Raw genomic sequence first — 27,905 nt, forward strand, 5'->3', positions numbered from 1 at the left:
CATGAACAGGAAGAAAGCAATGATGACAGGATGAAAAGTCCTCATGATGTGGACAGACCAAGACACTTGTCTGGAGTGAAGGGCCCTGAGGGGAAGCTGTGTGAGGAGCAGCTGAGGTCACTTTCATCCTGGAGGAGACTGAGGGGACACCTCATTACAAGTCTAGAACTTCCTTATGAGGGGAAGAGGAGGAGCAGGCTCTGATTTCTTCTCTGTGGTGACCAGCAACAGGACCAGAGGGAATGGCCTGAAGTTGTGTTAGAGGAGGTTTAGGCTGGATATAAGAAAAAGGTTCTTCACCCAGAGTCAGTGGGTGCTCAACAGGCTCCCCAGGGCAGTGGTCACAGCACCAAGCCTGACAGAGCTCAAGAAGCGTTTGGACAATGCTCTCAGGGACAAGCTGTGACTCCTGGGGATAGTCCTGTGCAGGGCCAGGAGTAGGACTCAGTGATCCTTGTGGGTCCCTTTCAACTCAAAAGATTCTGTGATTCAATGAGTGTGACGACCCGCGGCACCTCGTGGGCTTCCTCTTGCTTAGGGAGCTGGAACCTGGCTGGAGGACACTTCTGGCCGTCCTCTGCAGACCTGACAAAGGCAGAAGAGGAAAAACAAGAAGGAAAGACCGCAGCGGTGCTCCTGGAGTCCGCAGCTCCTCAGAGCTGGCAGGACGAGTAACGCCACCAGTGACCGAAGGCCGGCTGGGGGCATGCGCCGAGCTGCTCTCTCCGCAACTTCTGCATAAAAAAGCTGATTAATTCGCGTCCTGCGGGTCAAGCTGCCGCTGGGTCCCGTTACTCGGCGCTTCCTTGGCCCGCGGGCGCCGCCCCGGCCCGGCAGCCCGCGCGGAGCAGCCGCCGCCCTGCCGGCGAGTTTCCTCTTCCTCCGGCGGCGCGGCCGCGGCGGGCGGAGGAGGAGGAAGAGGAGGAGAAGGAGGAAGGGGCCGGAGTCGGGAAGGCTCCAGTGCGGCCGTCGCTGGTGCGGCAGGGGCGGAGCGGCGCGGGAGGCGGCGCCAGCGGCCGGCGGGGCCCGGAATCACCGTGTCACGGCGCCCGGGAAGCCGTTGCTGCCGGATCCGCCGCCCGCAAGGCGGGCGAGGGGGCAGGAGGAGGAGGATAGGGAGGAGAAGGGAGGCCGGCTCCGAGCCGCCTCTTGTGTTTTCGCCCCCTTCTCGGCCCAGCCGCGGCCCCTCTCCTCTCGCACCGGGGCGGCGGTGGGGGGCGAGGCCGCAGCGGCGCCCGAGCTGCCCGCGGGAGCCCCGGGACGGGCCTGGGCCGCCGCCTCTGGACTAGGATGTCCCGACATGAAGGTGAGCGACGCGGGGCGCCCGGGCCTTCGCCGCCGCCGGCGGGGCCGGGCCCGGCGGCCTCGGGGGCCGATCATCATCATGGCGCCGCCGGGAGCGGGCCCGGGGCCGGCGGCGGAAGGAAGGAGCGGCCCCGGCGGGCGGGCCGCGCTCTGCAGTGTCATAGCCGGGCAGGCCGGGACGGCCCGATCGTCGCACGGCCTTCGCCGGGCGGGGCCGGGCCCGCAGGTGCGGCCGGCGGGGCCTGAGCCGGGGCCCTCCCTGCTCCTCGCTCGAAGGACGGGCGGAGCGAGCAGCCAAGGGCCCCGCGGGCCCAGCCGCCAGTGGTGGGCGGCGGCGCGGGGCGGCCCTGCCGACGTGTCGGCCGCGCTCGGGGCCCCGCCGGTGCAGGAGGAGCGCGGCCGGGGCACAGGCGGGCATGCGGCCGGGAGGGCCCTGCCAAGGGCTGGCCTGTGTCCTGGCGGTCTCGGGATCTGCCCCCTTCCCTCTGTTTTGCCTGGAGGCAGAGAAGGCCTAGGCTGGTGTACGGTGGCATGTTTTGAGGCCGCGGGAGAAACGTGTTCTGTGTGCTGCGGGCCCCTCGTCCCGTTGTGTTCACCGCCGTAGAAGAGTTCAGTGGATAGTTCAGCATTAGTCAAAAGGAGCAGAGTGGAGGAAGAAATGGAAGCTGAGAAAGGAATTTCTACAGGAAGAAAATGGGAGTGTGAAAACAGGAGAAAAAGTCACTTGTTTTTTCTGTGCTTGTTTACCAGCGAATAAAGTGTTAGGAGTAAAATACGCTGTAAAAGCAGGATTTGTCATTTGAAAAGATAACTTCCTGCCATGTTAGGAACTTCATTCGGCACCTATCTCCATTTTCTCTTTATCTTTTTTCTCTGTTTTATCTAATCTAAAAATGTTTTGACAAACAGAATTCAGTATTTGTGGCTCATAATACTGGCTTCTAGTTAGTCGCTTGATGCTTGACAGTAGTGTATGATGGATGGATTTTTGGTGTGTGTTGCAGTGTTTTGCAGACTTCTTGTTTGTGCAAGGTGTCAGTGCATCTCTATCAATGAGCTGTCTTCCCTGAATCCACCAGCTTTTGTTTTTATTCGCTTGTTAAAGTTTAAATTTAGTGGGAGTGCTGATTTCTGTTTCTCCCCCTCCCCCTGCCCTCCATAAAATACGTGTTTTCCCAAGAGAGTGGAGACAGATTTCTCTGTGGTTAAAGATGCAGTTTTTGACTGAAATGAGATAAGCATTGATCACCAAGCTGGTGGTAGTGTTATCAGATCATGCAGTCATCAAGTCTTTGCTGTGATGTGTGCATCCATGATTCTTTCTTTAAAGTACAATAGTAGAACACAAGCTTTTCTAGCTTGAAGAGGTCAAAACTATGGAAGTGCTATCATAGTGATATCATGTGTTGTTTTTTAGTGTTCAGTGAATGACTATTATAAAAGGTGGTGATGTGTGTTAAAAAGACATTTCAGTCCTGGAGCAGCCTTTTTAAGACAGAAAGAATTTGAAACTAGGTTTCCATATAGGAGTGTTTCTGATGGAGACTATATCACCAATTTTTGTTTTGGTTGTTTAATTGTTTGTAGCAAAATAAAATTTTGTAGAAAATTACATTTCCTGTCTTAGGTATTTGTTGATATTTTTAGAAGGAGTGACTGTTAATGAAACCAGACTTGCTATTCTCTTTCCAGAACAGATTCCTCCGTGATTGTTCTATTTAGACACACCAGTTAGAAAAAAAAAAAAGGGAAATAGTTGCCTCTCTTGCCCGGTGAGTGTCAGATTTGGTAATTTTGTATCGTGGATGTAGACTCCTCAGCTGTATGTGTAAAAAGTGTTCCCGAATCCCTGGGAGCACTGTGAGATTAAACCTCTGCCACTGTATCCTTAGGATCATTTTCATTAAAAAGCTACTCTGTCTCTTAATTTCACAGTGATCTGCTCTTACTTCACACTTCAGATGTTTTCTCCTATTCAACTGTAGTTACAGGGGTAGAATGTTGCATTTTAGTATGGGAGACGTGGTTTTTCAGCTTCAGAGCTTTGGAGTCTCAATTTTAGTAGAACTCTGGAAATCTGTAGAAATTATATACTCAAAAAAAATAGTTCATAGTCGTTTTGATTCAATGTAACTGGTTTGGGGATGGCTGTCTCAGAAGAACATGTCATGGGGAGAAAGCAAGCTTTTGTTCAAGTTTGATTCTTTTTTTCTTGTGTGTTTTCTTTTAAATGATCCATCCACAAAGTTACAAACAAGATTTATTGATGGGTCTTGGCAGAATCTGAGTACTGTACCAGTTTTATAGTGGGAAAGAATATCTCTGGAGAAGTTAGAAGAATTCTAAAATCTTAGGACTTTTAAATAGGCTGTGAAGCATCTGATGGGGAGACTTAAGCTTACTCTACATCAAAGTTTTTTGACTGTTTCTTTGGTGTAGTAATTTCTGCAGTCCCATTGTTAAAGTTTTTTTGATTGGTTTCTTTTGTTGTTTTGTTTTGGTTTTTTTTTAAGGGAGAGTCTGTTATACTTCAGAAAAAATATGACCACAACCTACCTTTTCACTTTGCTCTCATTTCACACATAAGCTCCAGACTCCTGTTTCTCCCAAATTCAGGAAAATGGGCCCCAGCTAGAACTTGAATTACTGTTGCTGTTTTAAAATGTTTGTTTGCTGTTTAAGCAACTTCATTGGTCATGCTGTCAAGAGTTAAATATTTCTCTCTTGCTATTGTTAGTCTCTTCTGATTTGTCAAAACCATTTTTATTCTGTGATTTGGTGTTAAGAGACTAGCTATTCTCTGCCTTTGGTTTTGTAGAATGCTACATGAAGTCATCCCCTGGTCTTGGATTTCATGTTGTTCCCTTTATAGGAGCAATGTGTTGTGTTTCTCTGGGTTAGCCCCTCTGTGGCAGAGTATGTGGTCATGTAATATTTGTTAGCCTACAATGAACAGGTAGGTCATAGTATTTTTTGTATGCTCTAGAAAGTTTACCAGAAAGTATTTTGTTTATTACAGATTATTTCTTTCTGTGGACATGCATCTGGCAATGATTCTCTCCTAGGCAGGAGACACCACCCGGGACAGCAAAAAAAAATAGAATTGCAGCTTCCAGGATTATCATTAGAAGACCATTTTTGCAATTTCTTTTGCAGAACTGGGTTGCTACCACGTTTCAGGCCTGGCGTCAGTTTCCTTCCACCTGGCAGCTCCAGAGGGCTCCCAGCGCCATTCCACCAGCATCACCTCTGTCTTGCATGCTCTGCAACCCACTCCCAGACCTAGTTCCGTCTTTTTTGCTTGCTCTCACTGAAGGATGTAGTATTTAAGCCTAAAAAAACCAGCAATAAGTGGTGGTGATTTGATGGTGTTTGTTTGTCAGCATATCTTAGATTCAGCAAAACTCTGCAGTTAATTCCAGTCCCACTGAGGTCAAGTTGTGAATGGGTGGTGGTAACACAGCTGGGAATATGGAGAGCAGTGACTGTGAAGTTTCCAGGTTCTCTCTCTGCTGGCTTCAAGCTCCTTGTACTTGACAGAGCTTGTGTCTTGGTGCTCCTCTGTTTTGTGTGTATACATATATGTGTTGAATAGAGATACTTAGATCAAGTGCTTATTTGTAGTAGAAGGGTAAATAAGTAAATCTTAAAAAGGAATACACCAAAGTTGGTCTTTGAAATTCAAGAAATCATAATTGGCAGTTGAAAATGTACAAACTACTTGTAAGGGTACTGATGTAAGGGTAGTGGTGGCTCCAGTCCTCCAGCTGTGTAGTGAAAAATTGTGAGTCTGGCCTGATGGCATTTTCTGTATGTTCACGATGCAAAACATAAACAAAACTTCATAACAAACTTTGTGAAGACAGTAAAAGCAAGAGTAATTCCTGCCCTTTGTAATTATGCAACAGCTGTGTCATACTTGAGCTGTGGAAGGGTACTACAAACTGTGGAACTTCATGTAATCTCAGTTTTGAATTGCTGCTAAACACAGAATTAATATATTTTTGCATGTAAAAGTTTTAATTCAATTAACAAGTCTACTTATTTTTCATAGAAAACACTCAAGATAGTGTGTTGATGAAGTATGGCATTTAATAATGAAATGTGCACTTGTGAGACCAGTTACAACTTGCTGCCTTCTGCTACTTACTTTGCTTGTATCTTCTCCAAATACAGAGTGTGCTATTTCCCAATACAGAGTAATAGCAAATTCTGTCATATGTTGCTGCCACTTAGCTCTATTTTGTAGAAAATAAATCCAGATTAAGTTGTATGTGTAATGTGAAACAGTGAGGTTTTTTGAATTTTCTGTAGTCTTTGAGTCTGACAGAGCATTTTCTAACTGTGTGTGTGAAGTGCTTTGTGCTCTTGGTAGTTTCACTCTATGGTGGCATATTAATGCATCTAATTACAAATGTATTTCAGTATCTAAAATGAATTAGTGTGACAATTGGACTATAGAGAGCTCTGTTTAGACAAAAATTGTTAATGTTAAGTGTAAACAGCTGCAAATGTGATTAGAAATATTTGAACACAGTAATTTGCTTTATTACTAAACTGTGTTTTGATTTCTGTAGGTAACAGGGTAATCATTTCATAATAAAAGAGCTGGAAATGTAATTCACATAAACAATATTTTAACTGGCAAGATACTTACTGTTTTTATGGAAGCTGGGTTTTGATTTAGACAAAGGATTCTGGTTCTGATGGGTTAGGAAACAGTCAGTGTGTGAACCAAGGTGCTGCTGGCCCTGAAGGCTCTGTGAACAAGGTTCTTCAGAGAGAGACCATTTTTTCTCTCGGGTCTTTACAAGAGTTAATGTCATGAATCATGGGAAATGGGGGGGAAATAATAGATTTAAATTATCTATATTAAAAGTGTGGTAGTCTATGTCCTAAGCAGAAAAAGTAGAACAAAACTGTCATACTTTTACCATTTTTGGGTGGGAGTGAAGAAGACAAATGGTGAAAAAACTTATGCTTCCAAATATTTGCTTGAACAAAAAGGGATTCAGGAGAAATTTATAGAGCCGTGAAAATTGCTTGAGCAGTACTGGACAAATAAAGTTCATACAAATAAAGTTAAATAAAAAGATAGCTTTTCAAGTCCTTCATCATGTTTACATTACTGATAACATTGAGGGAGGATTGTTGGTGTCACTTGTTCCGTTGTTGTGTCTTCATTGTTACGTTAGTTCTGTTACTGCTAAATACAAACCCAAAGTATTGGCTAATACAAAAAGTGTTAATACATTCAGGAAGTTGCTGGACACAGCAGCAGACTTGAAGAACGTCACTCAGGAATTAGAATATACCAGAATGTGGTTGCAGAGACAGCAATAATTTAACTTTATTTGAGTATCTAAATTGTTGCATATTATCAGCTCCATAGCACCCTGTCTCCTTTAGGGTGCACGGGAGGGTTTTCTCTGTTAGATCACTCTCCGTGTCTGGGATTGTACAGCAATGAGCAGATAGAGGCATTACAGAAAGAAAGGGTGGTGGAGGTGTTGGTGGAGGAGCTTTGTTGTGGAAAGCTGGATCAACCCTCCTGTCTTCTGCTGCAAAGTTCATGTGAACTGTTGGGTAAATCACATGGGCAAGAATTCACAGGCAGCTGTTTGTTCCTTAAGTTGTGAAGGCCTAATTTGGGTTTTGGGGATTGAGCATTCACACCTGCAACTGTAGTAACTGAGCATTGAGCTTTGAAAAAATGCTTAATTCTAGAATATCAGGGATTCTGAAAACCTTATCTTTTGGCATCTTTGATTGGGTGGTTGGGTTCAGTGGACTTGGAGGGAAACCAAGCCATGTAAAGATTAAAACTCTATTTCAAGAGAAGGAAAATGCTGCTGAGAAAGGCTGTTAAAAGTTAATTTACTGATGTTTTTACTGCACTGAAAGGCAATAGAGAAAATGCGTTCAGGGAGAAGGCTGTGAGAAAATCCATAGTCAGTGCAAATTTTTTTTGAAGTGTGATAACTGAGGGCTCAGTTGATGAACAAGGATGAAACAGACTTTCCTCTTTGCTGACTGTACATTGTGTGCACTTGTGCAGTGAGTGAGGAGGTAGTTTTTGAGAAAGGAATATAGTTGTGTTGGATAGCATTTCCAGTGGATTTTGAGCATAGTTTGATAGTAGGGATACATGTAGTTTAATGTGAGTAAAATTGTGAGCTTTTGTGGTTTTTGTTCTTGGAATCACTTGAGCTAAATCCTCCATATGCAATGTATTCTTCCCTCCTCAGGATTTAGAACAGATGAACAGATTTGGGAGCTGTAGATTCTGAAAATGGAGACATAATGGAGAAGGACTATACAGGCTCAACTATAGGCAGAAATGTTTTTCACTCATACATTATTAAACAACAATATTAAGGTACTGTGAGCAACTTGGACACCTCGAGTTCAGAGAACTCAAGCAGGGTCCTGGTTAGTACCTTCAGGTGTGTGAGGGGGAGTTACTGCATGGACAGAAAGTGAAAAGCTGTTTGCCTCAGAAGTGGTGATAGAGAGTCTGAAAGAAAGACATCATCTGCGTAAGGTGGAATCTCTCTTCTCAAACACAAGAAGAAATTTCATGAATTCAAGAGGGTGAATAAGGCTGCTTTTTCATATACTATGTAATGAGATTGAAGAATATTTTTTCATTGAATGTCCTTGAGGCTGCCTCATATCCGGAATGAACAATTACAGCTTTGGATTTTATCTTAAACTTTCTACTCCAGGTATTTTATTTATTTCAAATTCAAGTGTGGCTGTTCAAAAGCTTAAATTTTAGGTCCCTTTCCTTGAAGCGTCACTTGAGCATCTGGTTTGAACTTACTCCTGAGGCTTTTGTATATCTAGTCCACAGAGTTATCCATGGTTTTATTTCAGTATAGCATTTTGATAATTAATTTTGATGCAGTGAAGTAAGAGCATTTTGAATTCAGTGTGGAACATAGAGACAAGCTTGTCAGTTTCACTTTTTCAGAATATATGTGTAATTCTAACAATTCAGTTTGGATCTGGTAGAAAAGTTTTGTGTGATTTATTAACATTTATGAATATCAGAAGTGAGGTCTGTGCCAAGTGAATATTGTGAGGCAGCATCATAGAAGCTCCCGAACTGTGTATCAAAGGTGTGTGCAGGTGATGGTTTGACTTCTACCACTTGAAGTTATTTGTTGTAGTTCAGAATTAATTTTTAAGTATGAATAGAAGTCAGCACTGGAACCTCTGACGTATTAGGAGAAAATGGTTCCCCCTGACAGGTTTGTTTTGGGAACGCAGTTTGAATGAGTGATAGAGGGAGAATGGATGTATCGGATGCAATTTTGTCTCTTGTTTTTAATGTTAAAGTATTTTTTTAAATGTTAAGCTTAGTCTATGGTTTGTTTTTGTATGAGATTTCCTCTTCTTATTGTCCATTTCACCCCCTGCAGTGAATTTCCTGCATGTTAATTCTCTCTGTTGTGATTGCTTTCTCTGGAGCTTCTGGGAGACTTTTGGTGAAAGTCGCCCCATTTTCAGTTGGAGACCTGGGTAAAACTTTTTTATTGCAATTAAACATGGAACCTGAGCAAAGAGACCATGATGGTTTTTTCCCATTTGCACATGGGATATCAGGTGGAAATTTTATGTTTTGCCACAAGGCAGTCAGGAAAGTCTTCTATGGGTAGGAATTCCTGGTCTCGTGCTGCCATAGCAGTGACTTTGGTAGATGCAGGTCGAGTCTTCCAAATTTTGTTCTCATGGGGATGTTTCACTCGCATATACTGTTTGCAGCTATCACTTCATACATCATTCCTATACTATTGAAAATTTGTTTTTCAATTTCAATATTTGTATAATTTCACATTTTTTAAAGATTCTGTTGGTCCTGCTCCACATTTGATTTGTATCATCCCACTTTCATCAGTGACAAAAATTCAGCTGAAGAAAGACATTCCTTTAAAAAAATAATCATTAAAACAATCAAACAAAAAAACTGCAAAAGTAAGATGAAACAACAGACAGAGTTTAAAAAAAAACTATAACTGCGGTTTTTTTTCTTACCTCGGGTCAGATTTGGTCTTCCCCCATCACTTCTGCCACTTCCTGGTGCCAGATTCTTTTGGGGAGGCAACGTTTCTTGTCTTGACTGACAAGAGGTGCTGTCTCACAGCATTATCTTCTTTGCCTTCTTTCTTTTTATCTTTGGTCTCTTATCTTTTAAGCTCCTACTTCATTGTGCTCTCCCTCTCCTATTTTCCTCCTTTGAGTTCTCTGGGGTGGGATTTTCAAAAGCACCTGGGGAAGCTGTAGACCCATGTTGGGTTCAAGTGCAGTAGAAATTTAAAGTCTGCCTCTGTAAGCCTCTTTGAAAAGCAAAGCTCTGGTGTTTCCTGGTAGCACAACTAGCCCACACTTATTTCAGAAAACAGCTGTTGCTGAAAAGGTTTTTAGGCAATGTTTTCTTTGGCCAGTTACAGAGATGAAGTTGTATTTTGGGTTTTTTAGTTAGCTGACGAGATGAGATGGTTTTAATAGTGAAAGTTTAACTAGGTTATGACTGATGTGATTGTCTTTACTTGTTGAGGATAAGTCATTGTTTACAAAACTCGTCAGTAACAGTTGATGCCCAGTGTAAAGGCTGTTTGCTGTCAGGTTATTGGTACTAAAGCAGCCAGTACCCTTGGATGAAGGTGGCCCACTCTGTTAGACTGTATTAACTCTAAAAAATGTAAAGGTTGAGGTGAAATCTTTACGTATAAACAGTGTAGAAATTAGCTTAAATTAATGTGATGAAAATATTCATATTAGGATTGCAATTTTAAACCGATTCCTGAACCAATATTCAGACCAACAGAGCTGCTTTCTGGATGCTTGAAAGCATGGCAGGAACTTCATGGCAGCTTCTGGAAATGAACACCTGGACATGTGCTTAGGACAACATGAGAATTACTTGGCAGTTGAATAGAGACATGCTAGAGGTGGCTGGTTGGAGAGCAGTGCTGTGGGCTGTGAAGCAGGTGGTGCTCCGGGTACTTGAGGCAGGCATCTCAAGTATCCTTGCTCCAGCAGCAATGGGTCATGCAAGATTTTCAAGGTCAGAAATGCGCTAGGATGTGGTCATAAAAGGACTTCTTGTGTGACTGCCAGTAACTTCTGTCTTTATCTCCAAAGAAATGATTCTGCTAAGAACCAATATTCAGTTTTACTGGAAATATGTTTTGCATAACTTATCTGTGTGTGTGTGTGTTTGTGTGTGTATAATAACTTAAGATGTTTAGAAATTGCTGTTCATCTGGATTGAATTTTAAGCCGCTGAGTCTTGACAATGACCATTGTCAGTTGCACTTTCTTTTGTGATAAAATGAAAGTAGCTCTGAAGAAATCTGTGGTTTGAGCACAAAGGCTTGTCTGTGCTCAGGGTACCATCACATCACTTTCACTTCAACAAAGCAAATGTTTGAATTGTTGTGAAGGTTTGCATATGCTTTTAATATAGGCAGTAGTGCTAAGATGTATCTAATACAAACGGAGTTTAGTGTACAGCTGTTGTTTGTATCAGTATTCAGGCTGAGGTGTGAATTTTCTCTAAAAGCAGAAGATCTCTGTAGTGAGAAGCAACCTGTGATCCACCAATGAAATGGGTCTGTGAGAGCAATTTCAACAAGAGTAACATTGCTGGAACACAGGTCACATCTGGGCTGACACAGCTGTGCTGCCGCAGGTTCCACTGTTTCTTCTGGCATTATGTCTTTACTTTCTGAGAGTAAATAAGGGCACTACCTTCAGCACCTGAATTATTTCTAGTATTATTTTTCACATGCCCTAAGTAGGCTCGCTAAACCCAGCTGTGGAAAGTGAGGTAAGAGATAAGGAAAGAGAATTCAGGATGCCCTTGAAGAAGGACACCTGAGCTTTGCAAAAGTAAGCTGTAGAGAAGGCAGAGCTTTCTACGTCATGACTAAGCTTTTTTCAATCTAGATGTGAAAAAGATAGCTCAGATGATCTTAATTCCATACCTGTTCCCTGCCATGGTTTGTACTGTTCTGATAAGATGAAAATGTCAGTAAGTGTGGTTTGATCTCTGTGCTGATGGGAGTCAGTCACTTCTGCTGTAAACCATGACCTGTTGATTATCTTAATTAGATATCTTATAGATTTAAGGAGATGGAGTAGAAACTGTGCAGAGTGTCTTGACTCAGAGTAGGTCAAACACATTTTCCAGCTTTCTTTTCACTTGGTTACCTTCAGTTTGGGAAGAGTACAAAGATGAATAAACCTATTTGCCCTCCATTCAGAAAGAGTGTGCTGTGATGTGCAGGTATTTTTTCCAAGGTTGTTTTGCCAATAAGGCCTGTGAAATGCCAAGCAGGATCTGACTATATAAACTGTCCCTTTTTCTGAAAGACTTTTCCGAGGAGTTGAGAAAACAGCTTGAGATTTTACTATAGAAGAGTGGCTTTGTAAATGAAGATAAACAAGTGAAGATTCTTTAGTATATAACCTTGTCTTCATGGTGAAGATAATTGAATGATTGACTTATTAGTCAGTTATGTGGTAGTGGTAGAGGCTGCCATTGATAACGTGTTTATGCTGTTGTGGACTGTTGTCTGAAGTTTGGTTAGAAGCAGCTGATCTGCAAGATGCAAACTCTGAAGTTTAACTGATACCACATTAAAAAATAAAAGTATAAATGGAGGATTTTAACAAATTTTGGGCTTATTTTATAGTCTATTAGAATATTATCCAGCTCATAAGTATTGGAGCCAGTTACTAGGAGGTGTCTTTCTTACTGTACCTCAAAGCTCAGTTAATATTTTGTTCCTGGACGCATTAGGAATTAGAGGAAGGTGACCAGAAAATGAAGTAATGAATTGTTGAGAATTGCATGCCAAAATACGTGTATTTAGCCAAGAGTGAAGTACTTTGAGGTGATAATTCATTGAGATGCTGGACTCCAGACTCCAGCTTTGCGGAATGTCATGATGTATCTTTTCAGAGCAAGTATTTCAAGTCAGATGCTCATGAATACTTTTGGTAGTACTTACATTAAGTAAGCTTCTTCCAAACCCATTTTACTTTCTTGTAATGTTCCTCAAAAATTACTGCTTTTATAGAAAATAGACATTTTCTTAACTTGTGTAATAGGGCATGGCATTAAATGTCCCTAATTGGTAAGATGTCACTGCCTGCACACTCTGTCACAGCATTTGGAGATCTCAGCAGTGCATCACAGTTTTAAAGGTCCATCCTGTAGTTTGTTCAAGTTAATCCAGAAACTCTAGAGAAGCTACTGGGACTCAGGAATGCCTCAGAAATTAGAAACTGCAGAGGAAATGCTTTGAATGATCTGATGATGTACATTCAGTATGGAGCAAACATTAGGGTTAAAGAAGAGTAAAGAAGTTGTATGTAAATAATAGGGTACTTTTCATTTTCTTCTCCTCCTGCAACAATTGTAAGGCATCTTCTGATTGAACACAAGGAAAACAGGTTCACTGTTGACTCTACCATAGACTCTAATGTACTGTATTTGGGTCTGTTCTGTAATGAAAGATGTCTGTGAATCAAAAAAAACCCTTAACAAACTCTTTACTGTAAAATATATTTTATATGGGCAGTATTTTAGGTGCACTGCCATTCCTCATTCACCCTGAAAAATTTTATAGTCTCATAGAACCTTGTGAAGGAAAGAGCTGCTGAATTGCTTATGAGTGTCATTGCTCTGCTGAGAGGTGTATCAGTGAAGGCGGGAAGCTGCAGCTCTAGCACACACAGAAAGAGCCTGGAAGGAGAGTAGTTTCTGCATACTGTTACTTGTAATACCTGGTGTGTTGTAACAGTTGATAGAGAGCTGAGAAAATCTGTTAAAATAACAGCTTGTTTTGGAGTTGTACAGGAATGTGGACATCCTGTTCAGCCAAACGGACTGGAGCTCTCTCTTCATCCCTGTACCCCAGTGACATCACAAGGGGAATGGTTGGAGTTCCACACTCATACCAACCCCAGTATATGGGTATCTGTAGACTGGAAGACGTGCTATTTCATGGTAGAATTGGTTCCATGTTTGACATGCATTCCCAAATCAAATGTGAGAATCACACAGTATGCAGTGGGACAGTCTTAAAAACTATTTATGTGTTTAAAGAAGGTACTAATTACAGAAGATGCAAGTTTGAGGATGAGTGATTTTGCTCATGAACATTTGAGAACTTGAAAAACCTCAGCAGTTTAGTGGGTGAAAAACACTTTTGTGTGGAATTCAAGCAGAGTACAGTGGGCAGTGGAGAACAGATCTTGTGAAGTTGTGTGCTTCTAACAGTCAGAAACCGCGGTTAAAATACCTCCATGTCTACCTTCCCTTACTTCATTATCTAGGTTTTCTTCAGTAGTATCTTATAGCACTCAGACTTATTTTGTAATAGAGTGATAACTAAACTTTTGTGATGAAGTTCTATCAGATTTCTGTGTTAGTTAATGTTTCCCTTATCCTTCAAATAGTCTTTGATGCTTTTTGTAACTGTAGCACAGCATCTGAGCCTATAGTAAGTAGTGAGACCTCACAGGTGTTTGGCCCTCTCTTTTGTTTTAAATCCAGAAGTGAGGTGTGTTTATCTATTTTAATAAAATACTGTATTGCTGGGACCTGGTTTATTTTGTGATTCAGTGAATAAAGGAAAATCTCTGTCTTGTTTAAGAAAATGAGCTAAATACATAGAGACTTGAGCATTAAGGACTCATGAACTGTGATCTGTAAATCAGTGTTGGGTTTTAGTGTTAAGTGGTAGATTGAAAGCTCTTTGGGAAAATTATATGACTTGTTATTTTCAAATAGGGAAGTTATTAAATTATTCTTAAGTTGGATATGTATGTGAGATGATTAGGACTGTCAGGGAAGTGTTGATCCTCTTTGGTCAGCAGGGCGAGAGCAGGGATTGTGCCCCTCTGCTCTGCTCTGGTGAAACCTCACCTGGAACACTGTGCCCATCTCTGGGGTCCCCAGCATAGGAAGGACACTGATCTGTTGGAGCAAATCCAGAGGAGGCCACCAAGCTGATGGGAGGGATGGAGCACCTTTCCTATGAGGAAAGGCTGAGAGGATGGGGGTTGTTCAGCCTGGAGAAGAGAAGGCTAATTGCAGCTCTAATTGCAGCCTTCCAGTACCTGAAGGGAGCCTACAAGAAAGGTGGAGAGAGACTTTTTAGAAGAGCCAGTAGTGATAGGACAATGAGGAATGACTTCGAAGTGAAAGAGGACAGGTTTAGATTAGATATTAGAAAAAAATTCATTTTGAAGGTGGTGAGGCACTGAAGCAGGTTGCCCAGAGAAGCTGTGGATGCCCCATCCCTAGAAGTGTTCAAGGCTGGGTTGGATGGGGCTTTGAGCAACCTGGTCTATCCAGAGGTGTCCCTGTCCACAGAAAGGGGTTGGATCTAGGTGTTCTTTTAAGGTTGCTTCCAACCCAGGGTGTTGTATTATTCTGGGAATTAGCAAGGAAGTCTGTGCCATGAAGAAGCAGAAAGAATGGGAGAGAGGAATGGAACAAACTCAAAGCCTGACTGAAGTAGACATGAAACCTTTTTTACTTTGGGTTCCTGTATATCCCATAGCAGTCTTCTGGTGTAGCTTTCCTATTATAAGCAATTGTAGTTTCTGCAGGTGTGTTACCAGTGTGAGAAGCAGTTCTGTGTAACAAGGTGTGTGAGGAAAAGTGGTTGCCAAGACAGTGGATGTTCATAGTAAGAAAATGCCTTAGAAAGCTCGAGGTAGAATATTGCTACTACATAAGTGAGTATACTGTAGGTTTTTAACCTCCTATTAACCAGTTTTGTGTTCAGAGAAACTCAATTATTTTTACAGGTTCCTAAATCCCCTGTGGTGTTAAGGAAAGGTAAGTTCTTTTTATGATGTTATGGTGCCATTCCAAACGGTGATTCTGAAGGCAGTAAATTAGAAAGTATTGCGCTTCTCTCTGTGAACTGAATTGGCTGGGAAGAATCTAAGTATTACTGCTGTGTATCAGACATTGCTGCTTTCTTTAGTGAAGAGGACTAATTCTCTTCTGTCCCACCCTCTTCCAGTTTCCTTCTGGACATGTGTTCCTCACATGAAAAGTCTGTATATTTGCAGACCACTTTGTGCGAGTCTTTGAGTCTGAGTTATTGTGAGGTATCTAATCACAAAGCTAGAGCTGGAGCACTTGCTGCATGGAAACTTTTTCGTCTTTCATTTCTAGATCTTTGATTTCCCAGCCAGTGTTGGCTCCTTCCTGCATTGGTATCTGTGCTAAATTTGGCCCTTACCCCAGGGATAGGAAAGCTTGCTATGTTTGCTGATTTGTGGAATGTTTAAGAGGATCAGGAGTGAGCCTGATAGTGCAAAAGAAAGTAAAGCTGAGTGCATATTCCAGACACAAGGCTATGCATGGGATGTATCTAAGTATTTAATTTCTGCTATATCCCTTATGAAGGTGAAAATTTACAAGGAAAACAAACACATTTTGCCCTGCCAGGTATTGTGGGAGACTTTTTCTTGTCTTCCTGAAATGTGTCTCACAGAAAAAGCAATCTTCTAGCACGTTTACCTCTCTGCTTAGCTGGGCTGTACTGCTCAGTTCACTCCCATGTGTCATGTGTCTTGTTTTCCTTGTGTGTTTTTCCCTTTTTATGCCACTCTTCCTAAGTAACACTAATCCAAATGTACAAAGGTTTATTTTCTGAGAAAATTGTCTCAATTCTTTCAGGGCTCAGCAGAGAAGTACCAGTTCTTTTGTTAAACTTTTTTAGGATTTTGGTGTTTCTCCATGCTTTTTACACCTGTAAAACACATTTCTGTGTGATGTGCTTTCCCCCAGCCGAGTACTGCGTTAGCAGGTGCTTGCCTGAATCGCGCATGTCTATTGTCTCTTTCGTTCTGAAACTAACCCAGGAACCTGGTCCTGTCCCACTGAATGTGAAACTTTACCATTGATTTTCCTAGACACAGGATGTAGCTCCATGCTGGTACTGTTATTTTCTTGATCTGGTGCTGTTTATAGCTTCCTCAGTTTAAGTATTTTTCTATTAATAGAATTCACATGCTGTTTGCCATTTTCCAGATTAACAGAGTTGTTAAATAAAATCATGTCTGGTGCCAGTTCTTTTACTACCACATTACGAACTTTCTGTGCTCCTTTACAGTCTGTTTAATTTTAGTGTATTTACAGTACTTAGCAGGCTTTTGTGTTGTGATTGTTTTGATGGTCAAATGAAATTATATTAATTGAATAATGAGACATGTGAGACAGTATCAAATATTACACTAGAAAGCCAAATCTGCTTGATCAGAAGTCCTGCAAGATTACTGCATAGTGTCAGGCAAGTTCTGCAAGTGCTCACTAATCACTTGTTCCCAGTGCCTGAGAGATGACTGAAACTGTTGTTTGTGTAACTTCTACAGCATGAGATGTGAAAGCAAAAATGGAAAAACTTTTTGCAACAGGCTGGCTGATGCTTATGGACCAAGGCTCGGACTTGCTGGGCCAGCTGTTCTGCTCGATTCTTTGTTCCTACATTAGGCCAGCAGGACCAGGGCAGAGATTGTTCTTGGTTTTGGTGAGGCTTCACCTCAAATTCTGCGCTCAGTTTTGGGCTCCACACCTGAAAAAGGACATACAGATGCTGGACCACAGCCAGGGAAGGGAAGCAAGGCCCATGAAAGGTCTAGAAAATGTGTCTTACAGGGGAGTGGCTGAGGGAGCTGGGTTTGTCTTGTCTCAAGAAGAGCAGGCTTGTGAGGGGTCCTGGTTGCTCTCTACAGCTGCCTGAAAGGAGGTGGGAGTGTGGTGGGGGTTGGTCTCTTCTACCATGTCTTTAGTCAGGCACTCAGCAATAGGACAAGTGGACACAGGCTTAAGCTCTGCCAGGGGAAATTTAAGTTGGAGAACAGAAAAAAATTCTTTCCAGAGAGAGTAATCAGGCATTGAAATGGCCTGCCCAGAGAGGTGGTGGATTCACCATCCCTGGAGGTTTTTAACATGAGATTGGACGTGGCGCTGCGTGCCATGATCTGGTAAATGGACTGGAGCTGGACCAAGGGTTGGACTTGATGATCTTAGAGGTGTTTTCCAACCCAATAAATTCTATCATTTTAGTGAGAGGACTAGAGAAAATGGCTTAATGGGAGACGGAGGAGATTCAGTTTAGATATTAGAAAAATTTTTTTCACTATTAGTGGTCAGGCATTGGAATAGGTTTCCCAGGAAGGTGGTGAAGTCACCATCCGTGGAGGTGTTCAAGAGTCATCTGAGTTTGGCACTGGGTGATGTGGTTTAGTGGCTTAGGGGTTACAGTGGTAGTGCTGGGTTGAAGGTTGGACTGGGTGATCCTAAAGGTCTTTTCTAACCTTGATGGTTCTGTGACTCTGAGTATCAGGCACTGTGCAAGGAGGGCTTCATAGAAGTTGCTGACAACAGAGATGATCAGATTCAGGTGTCTGTTTCCACTCCACACTTGAGATAGGAAGGAGAAATGCAGTTAAGAAAGGCATGATTCTCTCCTCTTCCTCCTCCCTTTTTTTTCCATTTCCAAGTCAACAGTGTCTCTTCCTGCAATTTTAATCCCACTAGTTCTTTTTGCTGATGTGCTAATCTGGTTTGCTTCTTGCACTCTGCCATATGAAGATACTGCGTGTCCACATGTTGCACACAGGCTGTGTGAGGAGACAGAGGGGCTGTAGTTACTTCAGTGTTGTGGTGTGTGAATTTTCTGTTCAGCACTTGGAGCTGCAAAGGTGATTAAATGTGTTCTGCATTGCAGGTATCTTTAATGTTTGTTTTCACAATCTGCTTTAGTAAACATATCAGGGAAAGTAAACAAAAATCAAAATTTGTGGTTTGAGTGAACTTCTGTGAGATTTTGACATAAGCAGCAGAAGTTTACGTTCCTAGAATTTTACCATGCAAATTAAGCAGTAGTCTGCATTAAGAGGTGGAGCTATTAAAGTACGAAACATTTGGCATTTCCTTTTGTACTGTTATCGAATAGCATATGTATTCCTGTGTTCAGTCTTGGAAACAAGTGAACTGCTTGAGTAGAATGTCTTTCTCAAGGTGTAGTCTTGCTGTGTGGCATGGAGACTACAGGTAGTTAATGTCAAGCAAATTTGCTTTTAAAAACAAAACTAAACAACCCTCTGAAAGAGCATCTTGCACTGAAATGTATCAGATGCATTTTAAAAGTGGTGTTACTTATGATCTTTATAGTATATAAACTGCTGTATACAGCTTGTAACCTTTTCTACCACAAAAGAGACAGCACAACCTTTTTGTTTTCACTTGCACGCTTAAGTTGGAGGGTTATGAAACATAAAAACTGTGAAGTTTGGCCAGTCCCTTGAAGTTCAGCGGTACTTTTGCATATTTTTTGGGAAGGTGAGCCCTCTTAGTACTTCATGTAAGTTAGGAAGAAATTCTTAAGTAAGTGGTATTTTCGTTCTGGAAGAGAAACCCTTGGTAGGCCAGTTTTGTATTTGTGTTGGATATTAAAGGAATTCAGTGATCCTCACTCTGAGAGCTGATCAATGAAAAGCAGTACCTGAATTACAGTCTGGAAGGGTGGGGTTTTGGGCACTGAGCTGCTGACAGGAATGTTAAACCTGTGAAGTTACCCATGAAACTAATGCCTTCCAATGTATTGCTGAAACCAAGGAGTTTAATTCTAGGAATAGCAGAATGATTAAATGCGGCTCTCAGGAGCTAATTGCTGTGTTTTCACTGTTGGAATACTTCAGATGTAGGCTTAATATGTTTTAAAAATATTTTCTAATGACTAGTGAATGGCATTTTCTTTGAAATGTCTAAAAATTAACTTTACATTGGAAGTATTGATAGAGTTATCAGCTCACGTTGTTGAGGCTGGAACATACAATGTCTCTGTATATCTCATGTTTGACAGTATGTTCTCCTTAAGCAGAAAAAAAACAACTGAATTTTCTACAGTTTCTCAGAATTTTTTATCTGGGTTAGATTACTGGGCTTTGAATATCATTATTATTCTGATTGTCCTTGGTTTCTGAGGAGACCAAGTGGGAGTAAAAATCAAATCTTTGCTTTTTTTCAAATGGGTGTCTGTCCAAGGCAGTAATGGCTTGGAATGGTAAAGACACTTTAATTGAAGTTATAACTTAGCTTTGTTTGTAATTGTAAATACAAATTAATCCCGATATATGTAATATTTGAACCTTATTTTTTTTCAGTGTTATTCTCTCCATTATGAAATCAGGTTGTGCTCCCTTTCGTGTGTCTGTTAAACCTAGAAGTTCCTTTCATTTTGGTTAATTCCTAGCAAAACCAATTCTGTGTTGTAAGATCAAATTGTATTTGGCTATCAAAACCAAAATATGGAAGCTCTTGGAGAGGGGTGTTGTTTTGGCTTCTTTTTTTATAAACGCACTATTCAATGTGCTGCATGTAAAATGCTGAAGTCGCTGGCCTGAGTTAGGTGAAGATGTGGGACAATTTGACATAAATGTAGCAAAAATTTTGTATTGAAAGGGTAAAACATTTTATTAATGGGACTGTTAGGTATCTGCTGATTCATTTCACTCAAAATGTGGAGCTGGAGAGATAAGAGACCGTTGGTATTGCAAGGAAATACTGCTGAAGAAACATTCGGAACTTGAAGTTTGGTAGTTAAAGGTGAACCCCAAGGCTCCTTAGACTTTTAGCACAACGCTGTCCTCTGGTGGAACAGCGTTGCATTATAATTGCATTTTTCAGAGAGCAGAAAGCTTTGAATTAGACCTGATACATTATGCAATGTATGCTGGTACTTGTATAACAATAACAAAGTAGAAGAAAACTTGAGGACTCCTCCAGTATCCTCTGTGATAATGAAAATGCAGTCTGTAACTAAAATGGATGTTTATTACTCCTATCATTCCAAGCTGATGCTTTGCAAAAGCGAATCAGAAGTTCTCACTGAGTAGCAAGTTGTTTGACGTTAATAGGATGTCAGTCTGGGATTCTTTTAAAACTGATCGTAAGTGAAGTTCATCTGTTATTCGGACACATGTTACATTTTCATTGCAAGTGTTCTGAAGTTTTAAATATAAACATTGTGTTGTGATTTGTGTTTATCACTAAATTTCTGCAAAGTTGGTATTGTATAATACATGGAGGTTGCTGTTTAGAATAATACAAAATATTGACCTGAGGAAAACATGTAAATGAAAACTTAAAAACGTCTGTCTTGAAGTAGAAATTTTTAGATGTATGAGAGGAAATGTGGCCAGACAAGTTTGTTGCAAAGAGGGTTACATCTGCATTTAATCAATTTTTCTGAGGTAAAAGGAAAGGAGTCTGAGAAGTCTGACTTAGTGGAGAATCATGGCTTAGTACTTCATTTGGAAAGCTGTTAGTGTTTGACAGACTCCAGATTAAATTAGTGTGACATCTGACTTGCTGATCAACTGTTTTCCAGAACGTTTAGTAGGCAACAAAAAGGCTTGCAATGCTGCCAATAACTGATAAGTGTTATGTGTATAGCACGCATTGTTGGGCAGATACTCGTGCTGTATAGGTAAAATTTTGTGGGTCTCCCTGTGGGGGGGAAAAAGCGAACAAACGAACTCAAGCAATGAAATTCAGTCTATAGAGTTAGCAAGCAAGTGTTCCTGGAAGTTAAGTTGCTCTCTGTGTCCAGATCACCAGACTGTTGAAGATCCTTCAGAGTTTATGGATGAAACTTCAGAGAAAAGCAAATTAAATGAGAAATAATTTATTTTAAAAAAGAAACCAACACCTCAAACACCAAAATCCCCAAGACCAATGAACTGTGCTGGTTTAAAGGTTAAACCATCAGAAATGAATCCAACACAAAAAAGACTACAAGTCAGCGTTACAATTTAATAGAAATATCACAGCAAATGCAATGATGCAAAGAGAAACCGGCCTCAACCCGCAAAACCTGGAAGTACAACCCAGCACCCTGGGCTACAAACAGAATGGTGTTCATTATTCCCTGTGCTGAGACCCTGAGACCCCCCTGTACTTCCCCTGACTCCAAAGTAAAAGGAAGGGAATAAACTTGTTGGTGCAGGTGACAGTCACAGTCTGGTCAAGATTCTGGTCCTCCTCTGGATCCGATGAGTGGTTCCAGAAGTCCCCAAACCCCAAGTATATACCCTCAGGTTCCGGGGGGGGGGGGGGGGGGGGGGAGGGGGGGGGCGGGAAGGGAGTTCCACAGTGGGCCATCTCACTCTGTGAGTCATGGGGTATCTTTGGAATCGTTGATGGCCCATTATCAGACATGACCCCTCAGGCTGGGTGTGAAGGTGCTAATGGAGGGGAGTTATCTCAGCTCCATCTCAAAGGCTTCTTTGACACCCAGCTGATATCCTGAGGGGTTGGGTGTGCCGTGGGCAGCTGCTGCAAATGGTCTGTTGTTAACAGTTCATGACGAGTGACATAGAGGATGGAAATACTCAGCTTTGGTCACACCCACACAGTGATAAACTGGTCCTGGCTGTTGAACTAGGACATCCACAAACCAGAAAAAAAAATCAGTGCAAACCAACTTTGAAGACGGTAATCTGGCCATCCTCAAATCATAGTTATTTGGGGGTATTAACAAAGATTCTGGAAATATTTTCTTTTAATATGTTCTTTGATGTAAAGTGATGCTTGCAGAATAGATACAGTATTCACATAGCACTGTGCTTAGGTATTAGAATGTGTTAGATAATGCCTTAGGCTATCCCCGTAGGCAGAGAAAGTAAAGTAAGAAATTAGAAAATAGTTTTGCTCACTGTTCATCTCAATGAGCTGGTGCAGTTGTTTTGAACAAGTAGGAGATACTGAAAAGAAGATACTTGTTTTGAAACTTCTGTTCAGATTCTATGGAGTAGTAAAAAAAAAAGCCAAAAAATTTTCTGTAATTTTCTGTAATTAACTGTCTTCTGACAGTTAGGCTTAAAAAACCAGAGAGGTGGCCAATGTGACCTTTTCTGACAGTTTTATTTCTCTAAAGTTGTCTGCTTTTACCAAGCTATGAAGAACAAGTCTTAACTGATGTTTGAAAGAGGATGTTGATCAAAATCCTGCCTTAATTGCATACACTGGTTTCTTTTGTGGAGGCTGCTGCAGTTGAAGGAAATTTGTGTTAACCTGGACAGATTACAAGATGATGCTAGTTCTGCACCTAACTGGGTAATCCAGAGAGAACTGAAACCATGCAGAGAAAAATTTAAACCTTTTAACGGTATATAGCCTTTTCTCTGAGATACATGTGGTGTGACTCCTTACAGTGCAACGATTATGCTTGAGAAAGAAATAGAATGTAGAGAACTAATACAGCTTAATTTCAAAAAACATCTTAGCTTTCTTTTTTTTTCTCTGTTGTTTTAAATGGAAAAAGGTCATAATTGCTACCCCCACATAAAATGTCATGGACAATTATGGTGTTCTTCAGAATTAAAATATTAGGAAGTGTGGTAGTAAAGACTAAAAAGTTAGTATATTTTTGTCAGTGGTTGGTTTGCTTGTTTTTGTGGTTTTTCCTCTTGATCAGCCATTATGCAATTTAGCTTTTAAAAGTGGTCGAACTGAACAGTCATCATACCAGTCAGTAGTAAGAGATAAAGAGATAAAGGTGTCTGTAGAAAGTTATGTCCAAAGAGGCTGTAGAACTTAACCTATTATTATTTCAGGTGCTTGAGGTTGCCCTTATTTTACTTCAAGAATCCGAGGTGGTAACTTTGGGAGAGCAGTGTGTTTTAAAGACACAAATGCATTTAAAAATTGAGTCTTCTGTCAGGTGCACAGGACAGATGTGGTTGGCTCATTTTAGTTGTTGAGAGGCAATAGCAACAAATCTGCCTTATAAAAAATAAGTGCATTTGTTACTGTCTTACAGCAATTTATTTGTTTGCAGGTGTCAGCTGTGATGCATGTTTAAAAGGAAACTTTCGAGGTCGTCGATACAAGTGTTTAATTTGCTACGATTACGATCTGTGTGCAACTTGTTATGAAAGTGGTGCAACAACAACAAGGCATACAACTGACCATCCAATGCAGTGCATACTAACAAGAGTAGATTTTGGTAAGTGATAATTTCAAACTCTAGTAATTTGCTGCTGTATTATGTCTACATAGTGTCGATTTTCACATTCCTACTTATTACTCACTTCCCGCATTAGTGCACTGAAATAAGAGCCAGGTTCTTGTGTTCTAATGAATAGGCATGTTTTCTTTGATTTTTAGCATAGAACTGCTTCGTGTGTTTTTTTAATTGGTGCATATGTATTTTTGATTTTGTTATTTTGGTCTGATAACAGCAGATTATACACCTTGAGTGTTGTGTTCAGTTCTGGGCCCCTCAGTTCAGGAAAGATATTGAGGTGCTGGAGCGGGGCCAGAGAAGAGCAACAACGCTGGTGAAAGGACTGGAGCACAAGCCCTATGGGGAGAGGCTGAGGGAGCTGGGGGTGTTTAGCCTGGAGAAGAGGAGGCTCAGAGGTGACCTCATCACTGTCTATAACTACCTGAAGGGAAGTTCTAGCCAGGTGGGGGTTGGTCTCTTCTCCCAGGCACTCAGCAATAGGACAAAGGGGGCACGGGCTCAAGCTCTGCCAGGGGAAATTGAAGTTGGAGATCAGAAAAAAATTCTTTCCAGAGAGAGTAATCAGGGCTTGGAATAGCCTGCCCAGAGAGGTGGTGGATTCACCATCCCTGGAGGTTTTTAACGTGAGATTGAACGTGGCACTGAGTGCCATGATCTGGTAAATGGACTGGAGTTGGACCAAGAGTTGGACTTGATCTTAGAGGTCTTTTCCAACACAATTGATTCTAGGATTCTAATAAACTTACTTAATGAAATGACTACTACTAAAAGTGCCACAGAATACAAGCAGAAAAGTCCTGGGGAGATTTTCAGGGAAGGTTATTCTCTGGTGGCTTATATGGGACTGTAGATACAGAAAAAGTAGTGATGGATTGTATTGAGTGTGAGAGACTAATGGCAAGGACAAGCATGCGGTTCTTTTGGAATTCCTTTGTAGATCTACTAATTTAAGAATTATTTCTGACTATAAAGCACTGTCAGTATTTAAAACAAAAAATAATTGTTCTGGTCTGCTGTCCCATTTGTTGTTTCTGTTGTATCATATTTGTCACAGGTTTTAACTTTGAAATAATTCTTTGACAATCCACTGTTCCAAGATGGTGCTGATGCTGGATATGTATTTTCTTTTCATGTTAAACCAATGAGACTGCATTTTAATTTTTTTTTTGTGATTCAGCTGTAATACATTTTTTGAACCTTTAAATATGATGATTTCTCAAAAATCCTATGCTTTTTTATCTTTTTGATTAAAACAGAAGGAAAATTTGTACTTGGTTGCTTTAAAGTTTAGAGAGCAGCTGTGTATATAAACATGCAGTTTCTCAAACAACCTTTATATGAAGATTTCTTCAATTCGATTCTCAGGCCTCTGCTTGGCCTTAGACTGCCTTGTCATGACTTCAGAAATTCAGGCCTTGGGAATCCAGAGTTTGAAAAGAAATCATTTAGTGAGTTATTAAAAATACACACCCTCATTTTAGCTTGCATATGTTTCTTGCAGGGTTTTTTTTTCCACCCTCTGTGCACAGTGTTGGGTATTGAGGCGACTGTTTGAGATGCACAGTTGAAATGTCTTTGCTCATTAGCAACAATTATTTTTGTGTATTGTACATGGGTTACATTGCTATAAATGTTAAATACTTGTCATAGAGGTAAGAAGACTGAAACATACTTGCTATGAAGCCTTAAACCAATATTAAATGTCAAAGATTTCAGTGTACTGCAATTAGAAAACTTGTTCTAAACCATACTTTCTTTTAAAATGCCTCTTATCAGAACATAAGAATGACTAGGAATTTTATTTTGTTTTTTACAGCTTGGGTACTTATAGAGGCGTTTGATAAATGTATGTTTTGTCTTAATGCATTTTATGTGTGTATGTTGTGGGGACAGATAGGGGTTATTTTTTACTATTTAAGTCTGCATGGAGAATACAGATAATGGGATAGTGAGGTGAGAGAAGGTTCACAGTGATGTATTGAGGTGGTTAATAAGATTCCAAGGGGAACTGCTGCATTGCTTGGTGTTTATGCTACTCATTCTATAAATGAGAGTAAGGAAACAAGGTCTAGCAATTTCATACAGCTTGATATCCAAACATTGTTTCCATAGAACCAATGTTAGGAAAGAAAATATACTGCAGCTCAGCTCTGCAGTGAGAATCCTGGTTTGTTAACTCTACAGGGCAGAACACACAGCAAAGGCTGATGGCACCCAATTACTTCTGACCTTGTAAGCTTATACATTGGAGAATAAATTGGGAAATATTTAAAAATAACATATTCCTTAGAGCTCAGGAAGATCTGTGACATCATTCCTAAAATGTTTTGATTTTAGAGTTCCCTGCAGAATCATATGAGGGAGTGTACCTTTACAGTATTGTACATATGCTTAAAGAAACCAGTAACTTTTCCGAGGGCCTTGTGTAGCCAAGGAGATCATGTGACTTTAAGGAACATCCGAAAAATTAGGAGCTAAGTTTAATTAGGAAATCAGTACGGAATGGTAGTAGTCTGGAATGACTGAGGGTTGTTAGTATTACTGTATTAGTGGATACTGAAAAACACTAAGAATGTAGATATTAATGGCTGAAAAGAAAATAATTAAGGATAAAATTGGCAACATAAGCCTAAATAGCATTGTTCTGGTTTAACCCCAGCCAGCAGCCAAACCCCACACAGCTGCTCACTCACTCCCCCACCAGCAGGATCGGGGAGAGAACTGGAAGGGCAAACCAGAAATCTCATGGGTTGATACAGAGACAGTTTAGTAAGGAAAGGACAAAGCACACAGACAAGCCAAGCAAAACAAGGAATTAATTCACTGCTTCCAGTGGGTAGGCAGGTGTTCAGCCATCTCCAGGAGAGCAGGGACCCATCATGCATAATGGGTACTGGGGAAGGCAAACACCATCACTCCAAACATCTCCCCTTCCTGCTTCTGTCTGACACTTTATATACTGGGTGTGACATATGGTGTGGAACATCCCTTTGGTCAGTTCAGATCACCGGTCCTGGCTGTGCCTCCTCTCACCTTCCCATGCAACCCAACTTCCTTGTCAGGGGGCAGTATGAAAAGCAGAAAAGGCCTTGGCTCTGTGTAAGCCCTGCTAAGCAATAGTAAAAACATCCCTGTATTATCAACCCTGTGCTCAGCACAAATCCAAAACACAGCCTCATACTAGACCTTGGGAAGAAAATTAACTCTACCCCAGCCAAAACTAGCACAAGCATAGAAGTAATGAGGTCTTGAGTCACTTCTTGATGGTGTGGGAAGTCAAATGAAAGGAGAGTGTTTTCTAATGTATGACAGTGTGAGTAGGGAGTTTTCCTAAGTAAGGAAAATGTTGCTAGAAATAGGAATTTGAAAGGCTGTTAAGTGTAGATAGGTATGCAAATTGTGGTTTATGTGGCCATTGACAAACAAATACTGTTGTCTGTAGGACAGGTTCATTTCAAAGGTATGAAAACTGTTTTAGTAGCAGTAAACTTACAGTTTTTGCTGATGGTGTGGAGGAAAGTGGACAGCTAGTGAAAGATAAGTGTTCTGTCCAGGGTAAGAAAGCAGAGTGATAGATCCTTCCCTTGCAAAATGATGCAAGCACTTCAGAGGATGTCAGTGTCATTTTCTGATTTTAAAAGTACACATGGGGATCAGCGAGTCACTTGCTGAAGGTCTACCTGCAATGGCTGAAAAGGACCCTGTACCATTAATTCCCATCCCCATTCCGGCCAGCACTGTCTGTATGCAGATATCTGTGGAGTTCATATGAGTGCTCTGTGTGAAGCTGTTACCAGGTTCAAGTTTGTGGTAGGCAGCTAACCACATGGATTATCCTTTCAGCATGGAAAAAGTTCACATATTGTTTACTTTCATGAAAGTTATGGTCAGTTTTTAGGGTTCCTAGGTACTGTAATTATGTTGCAAAATATACCACAAAAGATGGACTTCCTCAGGTACTCTGGAAGAGCTTTTGTTGTCAGCTTGACCCATTTTGGTTTGGTTCTTTTTCCCCCCTGAGACTGGCTAGTACAGGAGCCCATATGAGAACACTGAAAACAAGTAAAAAGCCCCACTGTTTCCTGACTATCCATGTGTACTCTTGTACCACCTGGCTGCCGTATTTGCCTTTCTGTAAGTCAGTGTATGACCTAGTATTAGTTTTAAAGCAAGATAGGATCCAGAACAACTGCAGTGCTGTTGTTCCTCAGCCCCCACAAGAGATACTGGAGAATATGTTTTAACCAGCACAAGAGTGATATGCTGCTGTAACAGGGACAGAGCTTTAAATAAAATATGAAGTCTCATATGTAATGACAAGTGGCCTTTAAAGCACAAATCCAATTAGTTTATTTCAGAGGGGTCAGAGAATAGCATTGCAGTAGGCCTGTGTAAGGAACAGGAGTGTGCTTACCAGGCAGTCATTGTACTTTTGTGCTCTTTGTAGGGCAATTTGTCAGGACAATGGAGAAATTCAGAGCAAATTTCCTAATTTTCTTTTTTCTAAAAAAGAATTCTAGGCTG

At 41.1% G+C, this 27,905-nt stretch overlaps 1 protein-coding gene across 1 annotated transcript in view; it reads left to right on the forward strand.

The window, feature by feature from the left end:
• Positions 1 to 817: 817 nt before the first annotated feature.
• The window catches only part of KCMF1 (potassium channel modulatory factor 1), a 51,016-nt gene continuing 23,928 nt past the window's right edge, over positions 818 to 27,905 (forward strand). Inside the window, exons 1-2 of the mRNA XM_071581035.1 lie at positions 818 to 1,306; positions 23,193 to 23,360. Of these exons, the coding sequence (XP_071437136.1) occupies positions 1,291 to 1,306; positions 23,193 to 23,360 (184 nt within the window). The 5' untranslated portion in view covers positions 818 to 1,290. The remainder of the gene's footprint in view (positions 1,307 to 23,192; positions 23,361 to 27,905) is intronic.

The sequence above is a fragment of the Pithys albifrons genome, chromosome Z (assembly GCF_047495875.1).
Source record: "Pithys albifrons albifrons isolate INPA30051 chromosome Z, PitAlb_v1, whole genome shotgun sequence".
In the NCBI taxonomy this organism is placed as follows: Eukaryota; Metazoa; Chordata; class Aves; order Passeriformes; family Thamnophilidae; genus Pithys; species Pithys albifrons.